Source organism: Pipistrellus hanaki, assembly GCF_964339955.1.
Source record: "Pipistrellus hanaki genome assembly, chromosome: 6".
NCBI classification, from domain to species: Eukaryota; Metazoa; Chordata; class Mammalia; order Chiroptera; family Vespertilionidae; genus Pipistrellus; species Pipistrellus hanaki.
This window is the reverse complement of record NC_140508.1, coordinates 59145320-59157709: the sequence shown is the minus strand read 5'-3', so window position 1 is coordinate 59157709 and position 12390 is coordinate 59145320. Positions and strand designations below refer to the sequence as shown.

At 39.8% G+C, this 12390-nt stretch overlaps 1 protein-coding gene across 2 annotated transcripts in view; it reads left to right on the top strand.

The window, feature by feature from the left end:
* The window catches only part of LAMA1 (laminin subunit alpha 1), a 128445-nt gene that overhangs the window by 88307 nt on the left and 27748 nt on the right, over positions 1-12390 (top strand). For both annotated transcript variants that reach the window (XM_084887735.1, XM_084887734.1), the window contains exons 36-45: positions 215-377; positions 2917-3127; positions 3309-3425; positions 3535-3698; positions 6331-6457; positions 7255-7348; positions 8577-8693; positions 10081-10263; positions 10581-10735; positions 12047-12190. In XM_084887735.1, coding sequence (XP_084743861.1) covers positions 215-377; positions 2917-3127; positions 3309-3425; positions 3535-3698; positions 6331-6457; positions 7255-7348; positions 8577-8693; positions 10081-10263; positions 10581-10735; positions 12047-12190 — 1475 coding nt within the window. The remainder of the gene's footprint in view (positions 1-214; positions 378-2916; positions 3128-3308; positions 3426-3534; positions 3699-6330; positions 6458-7254; positions 7349-8576; positions 8694-10080; positions 10264-10580; positions 10736-12046; positions 12191-12390) is intronic.

Below are 12390 nucleotides of genomic sequence, written 5' to 3'. Positions count from 1 at the left end.
TAACCAACTGAGCTACCCAACCAGGGCTGCCATGAGTTATTTGATAGGAGATGTTCAGAGTGTATTGAGATGTACAACGTGCCTGGCCTAGATTCGAGGTTCAACCAGTTCAGCTGAACAGAGCGGCCTCACTGAAGAAGGGTCTAAGTTCTTCCAATGTAGTGCTGTCCACTTTTGAGAGACTTATTAAATGATTGATGAATTTTCTCCATAGAAATTATTGAAAAGGCAACAACTCTAAATCAGACCTTGGATGAAGATTTCCAGCTACCCAGTTCCACACTTCAGAATATGCAAAAGAACATGACGTTTTTGCTAGAAACCTTACAGAAAAGGCATTTCATGCAGTTGCACCAAAATGCTACCCTTGAACTAAAGTAAGTCCCTAAATACTGCCATTCATGAGAAGGCCAATTCGAGGAAAGAACCTCAGTATCAAGGGAGAAAAGGCATTGTGGGAGGAGGCAAAAGAAGGCAAGCTCTCACTGTGGGAGAAATGTCACCAGATAGGGTCCCTATTATCATGTAAATGAAGAGACCGCCAGGCCCTCCAAATAGAGAAAATTGTAATCAGTGCCAATATCTCTGTTTGTGCTGGTATGCCATAAGTTGTTTCTCTCTGTCTCTTCAGCAGCATGATACTGTATTTATTGAAGATCAAATATAACGCAGTTATCATGGAAGAAAATCAGTTAGTGGCTTCTACCTATGCTATAAACTCTAAGATAGATGGACATTATGCTAAAATAATTCAGTATAGCTATGCAAACTCTAATTGAAAACCTCAGTGTGAAATGACAGATCACAAAGGATTGTTAGACATGGTCACTTGGAGCTTGTAATTTCCTTTCAGGCATGTTTCTTAGTATTTTCACACAGTTATTACTTGATGTAATATAGCACAAGCTGTCTTTTTTTCCAGGGTTGTGATAGATATCTTAAATATTGGCTTAAATAGTTACACAAAAGTCCATTCTTTATACTGTGACATTTAAACTATTTTTAATCTATTTTGCTATTTTAAATAATGTTGTGATGGATATTGTAGACAAGAATATTTTTTATATTTCACATTATTATATTACTAGGGTGGATATTAAGGAGTGAAATCATTTAGCCAAAGAATTTGCATGTTGATCATTCCTATTTGCATTTTTAAATTATTTCCTAAAAGATTATTTAAAACAATGTACACTTCTACTGGCAACACACTGGAGAGTTAAGCTTACACTTTTCATTATTGAATACTAGTACATCCTGAGATCCAATCCCCTAAGGACAATGGGTGGAATTGGGCCATTCAGTCAGAGACCATGCTGCTACATTTACATTAGATTAATCATGTTGCCTTCACCCCTACCTTTTGCCCACATCTTCCCTCACCTGACATGCATGGCAGAAGGAAGAACTGGGGGGAAAGAGGCTGACACCTCCATGTACCTCTTTCCAGGACCCATCCATTCTTAAGGTGGCTACCACAGGCTCAGCTGTGCTATTCTCTGCTTCCTATCCTTCCTTAGCTCCTTGCTGCCTCCCAGTGAAGTAGAAATGTCATATATTTGATTCCAGTACCATCCCCTTCCCACTAACCAAAATCCTCTCACCCATCCGTTTCTCACTCATCCTCGACTCTCAGTTGCTCCCTCCCACGGCCACACTTGAGTTGATGGAAACTTATTAGAAACGGGATTCCCTGGAGATCCATGGGAGTCATTTTGTGGGGCTTCCTCTCCCACCATTACTCTTCCACAGTCAGCTCACTCGTTCATTCAACAAAATGAGCTCCCAATGGCAGATATTGTGCTAGGACTTGGGGACACAAAGGAGAACAATAGAGATGTTTTTGCCCACTAGGATCTCATAGTCTAATTACAAAAAGTCCATTTTCTGAAGAGCATTTGAGAGGAGGGGAGAAGGCAGGGCCCCTCTTCCCCTGGCACCCTCAGTGCCCCCGACTCTCCTCACCTACTAGGCCCTGTGTCTACTCTTTCTCTGTCATTGTTGGTCTTGTGTGTTTATTTAGAACAAAGTTATTCATGAGATTGTTGTTCTCTCTCTTTTTAATTTGCTAGTTAAATTATTATTAAAAATTTTTATTTTAAATATTAAAGTTTAAAAATGTGTTCTCTGATCTCCACTTTCTTATTTTCTATGGATAATCTCTGTTCTTATGCTATTTCAAATTTTGTGGATTATTGTAGGGATTTATCAGCTTTTTAATGATAATCCTTAGAAAATTGGTAATTTGTGCTAAGTGTGGCCATCCTATTGTTGGGAATATTCAGCACACAAATCAGTTGCTTATCATGCCTGTGTCAGGGTTCCAGAGAGCACCGTTACATTCAGTTTCACAAGGACCCTCAGGACTCAGCGTAGAGTTGTACTCAATGGCCCATATACCTCTGGCAACATATTAAGGATGCACAGCTGGGTTGGGGAAGAAGACACGGTGGAGTCTTCAGGTGTTCATTCAGGCTTCCTTTCCTTGAGGGGGCACAGGGCATACACTTCCCTCAGCTACGAACATGAAGCAGCATATGGTGACGTTTCTGCCCTGGGAAGCCCACTAGAGGGTCAGCATTCGTGGTTTTTACCAGGGGGGCAGTGTTGTGAGCAACCTCGGCCCAGCATGTGCCCAAATTCTACCGTCCCAGAGGGAAAGCAGGTGTTCAGCATAAAGCACATTGTCTGTAAGACAGTGGAAGCAGTGAGCCACTGGCATCAGGTAGATAACAACGGGAACATTTTACAGACCTTGCAAGCAGGCCCTTCAAAGCACAGCCTTCTGCCCACTGTTACCCTTTACTGCACACTATAAAACTAGGCATGGAAGTGTAAAACCGCTCTGCTATCATTTCAGTGGACAGGGACTTTGTCGCTCATTGAATTACTATGTGAACCATCTATATTTGTCAGGGCCGCTGAAGATTTATTGTCACAAATTCAGAAAAATTTCCAGAAGCCACAGGAAGAGTTGAAGGTAATACAGGAAGCAGCAAGCAGCCTCCTTTCAAAGCACAACAGTGAACTGCAGGCAGCAGAAGACCTGGTGAGGGAAGCGGAGGCGAAGACGCAGGAAAGCAGCCGCCTCCTGCTCACTGTCAAGGCCAGCCTGCGAGAGTTCAATGTGAGTCTTAACAGCTCTCTCCTCAGGTAAAGCTAGTAATCAAATTCTCCCTTGTAAATAATACAGATTTCAGGTTCTTAAAATAGGAGCCTCTAGCACTACTTCAGCATGTAGTGTCTGGCACCAGTGTTCGAAATCTGACTTGCTTATGAAGCATCCTTAAAGGTGATTTTTGCTACAGGATAAAAAGCTGCGTGTTCAAGAGGAACAAAACGTGACCTCAATGCTTATCGCCAAAGGAAGGAGATTGCTGGACACTGCCACAGCACATGCAAAGGCTGCACAAAGTGCACTAGCGGTAAGTTTCTACTCAGCACAGCCACACTATAGTTTCCAAATCATAAATATGCACACACACACTGCCGAATAGTTGCCTATATATTCACCGCATTGATTTATCTATGTAGCAATTAGAGCGTCACCGGGATGAGCTGCTTTTGTGGACTGCCAAAATCAGGCACCACGTGGATGACCTGGTCATGCAGATGTCCAAACGAAGTGCGCTTGACCTTGTCTACAGAGCCGAGGGTCATGCAGCTGAGCTCCAGGAACTAGCAGGAGCTCTGGACAGGTGAGACCACATTTTGCAGGAATTCCAGAGGTTGTGATCCATTGGTCCAAGAGAATAAGGATGACTGTTTTGGTCACAATGTTAAGTCACTCTTCCTCTTTTGTCTAAAAATGAAGATTTCTGTTTTGTTCACCATGGTGAGTGGGATTTCCTCCCATATCTGATAACGTAGTTGACCATCAATCGGCATAAAGGTATGATGGAGAAATGCAAACTGAACCCAATAGGTGTTTAAGAAAATTTAATGCTGCGATACCAAGCCATGAAGATATTGTTCCATATCTACTAAATGCTCAGGGCTTTGCTCAGTTGCATGTGGACAGAACAAAGACATTAACTTCTTTGTATCTCTTACCTTTTTGGAGCTTATCCTTTGTCTGGCTTCCTGCAGTGATGGAGGTTGGTTGTCCACCCTGGACCTGTAGAAGTGTTATATCACCCCAGATTATCTTCCACTGCCTGAAGGCCGACCATAGCATTACAATAACTTAAACTTATATTTTTGGCTTTAAATAAGAAGTACAGTGTTAGGCCAGTGGTTACCAAACTTGTCTGCACATCAGAATAACCTGGGGAACTTAAAAAAATACTTATGTCATACCCTGGCTGGGTGGCTCAGTTGGTTGGATGTCATCCCATATGCCAAAAGGTTGGATCAATATCTGGTGGAGGCAACTGATAGATGATTCTATCACATCGATATTTCTACCCCCTCATTTCTACATTTCTCTCTCTCTCTCTCTTTACCCCCTCCTCTCTCTCTAAAATGAATAAGAACATATCCTCAGGCAAGGATTTAAAAACAAACAAACTGATGCCTTTGTCCAACCTAGTTCTCCCAGTCCCCCCACAAAGATTGTGACTTAATTCATCTGGGTTGTGACCTATTTTCTAAAAATATCCCTAGGTGGTAAATGAGGGAACCAGTGTTTTAGGCCAGTGGTCAGTAAACTCATTAGTCAACAGAACCAAATATCAACAGTACAACGATTGAAAATTTTAGAGCCAAATTTTTTTAAACTTAAACTTCTTCTAATGCCACTTCTTCAAAATAGACTTGCTCAGGCCATGGTATTTTGTGGAAGAGCCACACCCAAGGGGCCGAAGATCTGCATGTGGCTTGCGAGCCTCAGTTTGCTGACCGCAGTTTTAGGCCTATCAGTAATTTACACCTTACTGTGAATTAATTGGTAACTTTATTTATTTAAAATTTGTTATAAATTATGGATGGAAAAAGTCTGGACACACTGGGATTATGTGTTGGTATGTTTTGTGGAAGGGGAAAAATAAATATATTTCCAATTTGAGGAAACTGCCCTAAAATATTAGATCACACCATGAAAACAATAAAAAAAAAAAAACTATATATGATAGAATATTGCATAACTTATGTGCTGCATTAAGTACTACTGCCTACGGATGCCACAGGAATCAGTAGTAGAAAATGGAATTAGATACTCAGTGTCTCTCTTTTCATCTTTCATCATTTCCCAAAAGAGAAAACAATTCTGACTACATACATAGCTAGAACAAAACATTTATTACTTAGTATCTGCAGTAAAAGCAATTGGTATGATACATAAAGTTGAATAACATTATTATCTTTTACTTATAAATCACCAAATTTTGCCAATCGAGTTGTAACAAGTAATAACTGCTGATGTCTGGTTTGGGAATCACTCAATAACCTTGGGAAGAAAATGAAGTGAGTCACACACCAGGCACAGATATTGATTGTCAAATTTTGTTTTCAAGATAGAGTGGCTGGATGAAATTGCACCATTACCTGCGCTGCACCAGCACAGCCAGGTTCAGTGAGCCTGAGGGGGCGGTGAAGGATTAAGACAGACAAGAGAATAAAGCTGGGTCTGGGTGGGACGCTGCCCTCTCTGATGGAGAGACAGCATCATGGCCTGCACGTGGAGTCTTTATTTTATAGCCAGATTCCATGAGGCAAAATAGGGGCGTGGTCAAGTTGTTTACAACATTCTTATGGGTTTCAAATCTACTCAATTACATGCACCTGATCAAGCTCTGTTTACTTGTTGCACCTCAGGCAGCCTGCATCATTTAGCCACTTGGGAGCCGCTCTCCACAATTACCAGTTGGCACGTTCCTAAGTGATTTGTCTACTTGTAAGAGTGAAGTTCAGATAATTGAAAGACTATCTGATCTTCCTCCAAAACCTCTAGTGAACTTCATCAAATTGGTGTATGCCTTTTGAAATAAGACTCAGCAGCCTTACATGTGCTTAGGAAAGCTTTTTGGAAATTAGCAATTGCCGAGCAGCAGGGATGACAATAAATGTAAACACTCGGTGGTACCCCAGACACGTATGGGGGTTTGATGAGAGATCAAAAGAGGGCAGCTGGAAGAAACAGATGAGTGGTTAAAAGATGGGAAACAGCCATCATCTCTTCTTGGATATTAATTAAACAATCTTTCTTAGTGTTGTTGTGACAGTGTGGTCACTGGTTCTTAAGATTCTTTTTGGAGTCAAAGGGGAATTCCTAGGTTATTATTCCTTGTTGATGTACTGCTCTAATGGGAAAGAAAGTAGGATGCTTTTAAGAATAGTGGGGAAGCCCAATTTTAGTTTATCATAACACCTGTAAATACGCTGATTTCATAGTGGCCTTGGAAATGTTAGATCTGTGTCGCTGAATGCAACCAGCGCAACCCACATCCATTCCAACATTCGGAGCCTGATTGAAGACTCAGAAAAACTGGCAAAAGATGCTCTCAGGACTGTGATTGAGGTGAGCCTGGTAAGAGCCGGGTGGGCTTCAATGGGTGCCTTCCTTTTTTAGACACCGAGGGGGATTGTTCCTTAAGAGGCTTGAGCAGAGACTTGGTGGCTTAAAAATATGCTTGTCAACACTGCTTTCTGGTGGGATCTGTTTATTATGGCTTCTGCCACCGTGTGGTATGTTTTCATTCTTAAAGTCATAAATACTTCTTTATAAAGAATAGGGACTAAGTGAGGTAAAGATGAGGAAAATCTCACCATTTCTTATTACAAAAATGGTAATGCTTCTTGATACCTACTCAAGTCATCTTTTTTTAATTAAAAAATACAGTTGACATTTAACATTATATTATTTTCAGGTGTACAGTATAGTGGCTAGATATTTATATAGCTTTTGAAATGATCCCTCCAATAAGTCTAGTACCCAACCAGCACGATACTTACTTATTACAATATTATTGACTATATTCCCTATGCTGTATTATACATCTACGTGACTATTTTGTAACTGCTAAATTTTGAGGCATCTTTTCTTACCTGTGATGAAGATCTTTATTCAATGGGTGTTTTTTTGCCTTTGTATATTTAAAAATGGCTTGTGTTCTTTCTCTTCTCCCATAAGTTAGGATGTACGTTAAACATGCATTAGGGCAATTAAACTCTCCCTGCCTGTTATCTATTGTAGTTGACTTCCCTGTTTGGAATGAGATAGGAGGCTATTTGGAATGAGATGGAGTGGCCTTCACATCTCCATCGGGATCCAACCCTGGTCTCCAGTCACCACATGTAAATTGTTCTGTTTCCTAGTCCCCAGAAGCCCTGGAATCTAATGGGAAAGCAGCTCTCCAGCGCAGCTCAAAATTTCTAAAAGAAAGCAGGAGCCTGAGCAGAAAGCATCAAGGTCAGTTTTTTTTTGTTTGTTTGTTTGTTTTTTTGTTTTTTTTGTGTGTGTTTTTTTTTTGGTGTGTGTGTGTGTGTGTGTGTGTGTGTGTGTGTATGTGTTTTTTTTTTTTTTCCAGAAAATACCTGTGCAGTTTCACTTTTCTTAAGAGTTTCAGTAAGCAATGAATTGTATATATAGGAGCTATCCAATAACAAATTGATATATCCATAATAAAATGGCAGCAGAATTCTGTTGTGTAAGAGAAACATGCAAGTTTTATGTAAGACACTGTATTTTTCACCTTAATATATTCTAGTATAGTGAAAATGTCATCTTTTACTATAGAGTAAATAGTGGTCTATAAACAGCTCACCCCCCTTGTAGACTACCTCTCTGTCCTGAAACTGTGCCTCTCCTGTACATGTGTGGCTATGTGCATATATTTTTGTTTCTCTGTGAGTCTTGCAGTTTAGAATTTGTTGTCATCTCACCATATAGAAAGTACACAGTTCTCAATCATAAAGCATTAAACACCAACTCTAGCATCAATGTTGATGGGCTATGGTTTCAGTTTATACAAGTAAAGGTACTTCGTAGGCCATGAAATAGTGAACGTCCTGCAATTAAAGTTTAGGCAGATTGGTCATGTTCATCAAGGATTTTTATTAATAATTCATTTTTTAACATGAGTTCAGAATCCAAAGTGATTGTGTATTATGAACAGAAATGCTGAAAGTGAAGCTTTGATTAGACTTAGAGGAGGTTGAGTTGAGCACCTGCTGGGGGGGAAGAAGGGTGGTCAGAAGGGAGCAGGAAGCAGAGGGGCCCTGGCTGGGGAAGCAGGTGAAAGATGGGGAGGGAGATTACCAGACAAGAGCCCAGTTTGGGGTTTTACAATCCAGAGGAGAAAGGTGGCCACAATTTACGTAGGAAATTGATGAGTCCAATTTTAAGCCTGAGTGATTGAAACACCTCAAAGTGAGCTCTAATTAAATTAGACATGTAATTTAAGAAGAAATATTAGTGAGAAGAGCAACAAGCAAAGTAGGGAAAATGATCGAGCAAGCTAAAAGTCACAATTTCTATAATCAGGGGCTCGAAGTCTTACTGGAGAAGCTTTCAATATGGGGGAGGGTCTCTGTAGAAAGCTGTCAATCTGTAAAGGGGTCAAAGTGATGAATAAAACTTGCCTAGGCAGCTTTTCATTAGGCCAGCTTAAAAGGAAACACTTTTCCCCTTTAAATAGGTATCACATTGGAACTGGGGAAATTGAAAAATGCGGCAAAGACATTTCAAGAAAATGCTGATAAGATTACTAGGCAGACCAATGAATCACTCTTAATACTTAGAGCGATTCCTGAAGGTAAGTGGAAAGGGGGTTCTTGATTTAATTAATGTCTTCTCATTGCAAAGCCATTACCCATGAATATGAGGAGGTTCTGCCTCTGGTTTGATGAAGAACACTTTGCTGGAAATGAGCCCAGGATTGATAGTTCTTACTTGGAGAGGAATATGATTTGGAAGTGAAGATCACTATTTTTTAATAAGTTCAGAATACTTGAACTGAAATGTCAGAATTATACTAAAAAACAAAAGCACTAGAGATTTTATGCTACCATACTGATTGCTGGCTTTTACAATGCACTTGTAACATGCCTTAACTAAAAGAAGTGTCATTCAAAAAAGTCAGCAAGTAAAGGAGCAGGAATGTTCCTGCTTTCATTATAAATGTAGGAAATTTTAAAAGTCTTGCTTGGTAATCTTCACGAGGCAATGAAGCATTCTGAAATAGATCATTTTAATATTGAGGGTTTACAAGTGTAATATTCATTAAAATTTTAAATAAAATAACTTTTACAAAGTGTAATACAAAGGAATTGTGCTGTATATACACTATTTACATTCCCTCAATCTTCTCATTTTTCTTAATAAGAATTTTTTTTTTTTTAAGTCTTACAAGTTGCCCAAATATCTCTAAATTTCCATCTGCTGGTTCACTTTGGGAGCTGGGCTTGAGCACTCTGAATTTCTTACCTTAAATCAGTAGGGCATTTTCTGATGTGGATTTTTTCCACCTCTCTCTCTTTTTGAGAACACATGGTATTTGTTGATTAAATACTTTAAAATAACTTTTTGTTTGAAAGTAATTTCAAATTTGCAGAAAAGTTGTAAAAAGAATACTAGAATATTCCTTATCCAGCTTCTGCTAGTGTTAATGTTCGTCCCATTTGTGATTGTGATTTACACTTTTAAAATGAATACTAGTGCCTTTTAAAATAATTATCACCCAGATTTTTCTAGAATAACAAAATTCCAATTTATCTTAAGTGCCCATATAATCTGTATTCTGGTGTTGTATCTAGCAGCCAGTTGATATGAAAAAATACCACTTCCTTTAGCCTGAGACACATCCATGCCACCTACACGTTTAAATTTCGAAAACTTCTTACGCAGACATGGGATGATTTGAAGAGGTATTTAATGGATATGAGAAGAGAATGACAGAAAAGAGACCAAATAAAGCAGTTTAGTTTCTTAAGTGAAAGCCTGAGCATGGCCATTAGCAGCTGCTTTTGTTGTCTCATATGTATTAAACTCACATTTCAATACAGAGAGCTTTTACCAAAATTAGTATTTCATTTATTCCTAAAAGGCAGCAGTAGCTCATATGACAAGCAACCTTAATATTGCCATTAAACACAAGAAAACCCGCTTTACGATGTGCATACTTGCATATGAATTTATTTCAGGTGTCAGAGACAAAGGAACCAAAATCAAAGGGCTGGCCGAATCTGCCAATCAGAGTGCTGCGAGCACCCTGAAGAGCGTTGTGGGACTGAGTCAGAAGCTGCTGAACACATCCACAGACCTGTCCAAGGTCAATGCCACCTTACAGGAAGCAAACGATCTTCTACGGGACTCCTCCGTGACCAGTACGTCGCAGTCTCCCTTCCCATTAGCAAAGTCTGCATTGTGCAATTTTGAGCTTGCCAAGTGCACAATGGTGCCTTGTTCACAAACAGCATTTCTAACAAAATGAAAATACACTAACATCTGGATTTCCATTTATAAAGGAAGAGAAGGGCCTACGGTAATGCACGGTGCTGGGGCCTTCTTCACATATGTACCGAAATGTCAAGGATTTGATCCTTAAGATATCCTGTTTCATCCAGTGCTTTAGTAATGACCAGTTCATTTCTCTGTGTCCTTCACCCCAACCCCAACTTTTTTGCTACCTTGTATTTGGTAGGTTTGTTAGCTGGGAAAAAAGTTAAAGAGGTGGAAACACAAGCCAACCTTTTATTTGATCGGTTGAAGCCTTTGAAGACATTAGAAGAGAACCTGAGCAGAAACCTGTCAGAAATTAAACTGCTGATCAGTCAGGCCCGGAAACAAGCAGCTTCGGTGAGTGTGGGGCCCTGTTGCTACCAGTGACCCCCGGTGCCCCCTGGCTGAGACTCTCTGTAACTCCAAGTCCTATAACTCCCGTAGAAATGGCTTTCTGTCTCACTGCATCCCTGGAATGTCTACTGACCTGCTCTGAATGATACCAGACTCCTCACAGCAGAGTCTTAAGTATATTTACTTAAGTATATTTAATTAGTCTCATTTAAAAAAAAAAATCTCTGCCTTCATACATGTTTCAATCTATTGCTAGCAAGGAGATCTCCATGTCTTTGTGGAAATTTGTAATTGTAGCTTAGATTTATAGATTCATAACTATTAGCTAATGGTTATGTAAGGGTTAACATCACTCTGCACTTCATCAGTGGCATATGGTGTTATTTCCATCATTTTACCAAGGTGGATTTTAATAATCCAAGTATTCTTCGGAATGTTTGTGCAGTTTGGGCCCATCATCTAGGAGCCTGACCTAACAAATTTATCTGAACAAATGCTGCACTCATCCAGGTCACTAAATCCACGAGAAAATTGACACCCAGAAAAGCACACACTGAGAAGATGTGGTCAGCCATCCACCCATCGCACGAGGCATTGCTATGCTCTGGAGGGAAGGCATTTCAGGGAAATAAGATCTTGAGAGAATATCAATTGTCACACTACTGAGGATCTCTGGTCTAATGTTTAGCCACCTAGGTTTTCTAGCCAAGATACAGGAGTTCCCAGCTCTTTGACACCCCTCCCCTCACAAATGACCTCACTGTTGGAACAGGGCTATAGGTTTATATGAGCTCTGACCTCCACCTGTTTTAGTTCCAGTCACCAAATAAATGTGAGCCCAGCAGATGGCTCCAAATGCTCTGGTTAATACAGACTTAGGTAAATATATGCTATATATGCAAATGATTACTTAGAGAAATATGTGTAATATTTGCTCTAGAAATATTTGTGAAAGACTAAGTAGATAATCCCTCCATTTATTCAACAAGTGATCATCAAATATGCTCTCTGCGGTAGGATTAAGGATTCCAAGATGATTTGGATAAGCTCCTTGTCTTTATTTGATCATATGACAGAGACGATTTATTACATAACATTCTTTTAAAACTCCAAGACTGACTTTTTCACATTTAAATACTTTACCAAATAAATTTCTCTTCACCACTACCTGATTTCTCACTTCTGAAGCATTCTATGCTGCCAGGAGAGGCCCCTGCCTGACAGTGAAAGTCTGCCTGGAACTAGCACGTCTGAGCCCCCGGCACGCGGCCAATGTGTCATTAAATGATTGGGACACCTTTTCTCCTTCTGCAGATTAAAGTTGCTGTGTCTGCAGACAGAGATTGTATCCGGGCCTACCAGCCTCCGATCTCTTCAACCAACTACAACACCTTAACACTAAACGTTAAGACGAGCGAACCCGATAACCTTCTCTTCTACCTCGGGAGCAGCACCAGCGTGAGTATGGATTCGCAGAAAGCAATGAGTCTCTTATGAATGCATGTGTTTTTTGAATTGACTCTTTTTTTATGAAAAAAAAAAAAAACCACACAATAGGGTCTTAGTGAAATCACTAATTCTTCTAAGGGAACTAACCTTTTGCTAAACTAGTAGCATTAGATTAAAAATAAATTACATATTATAATATCTGTGAGAGG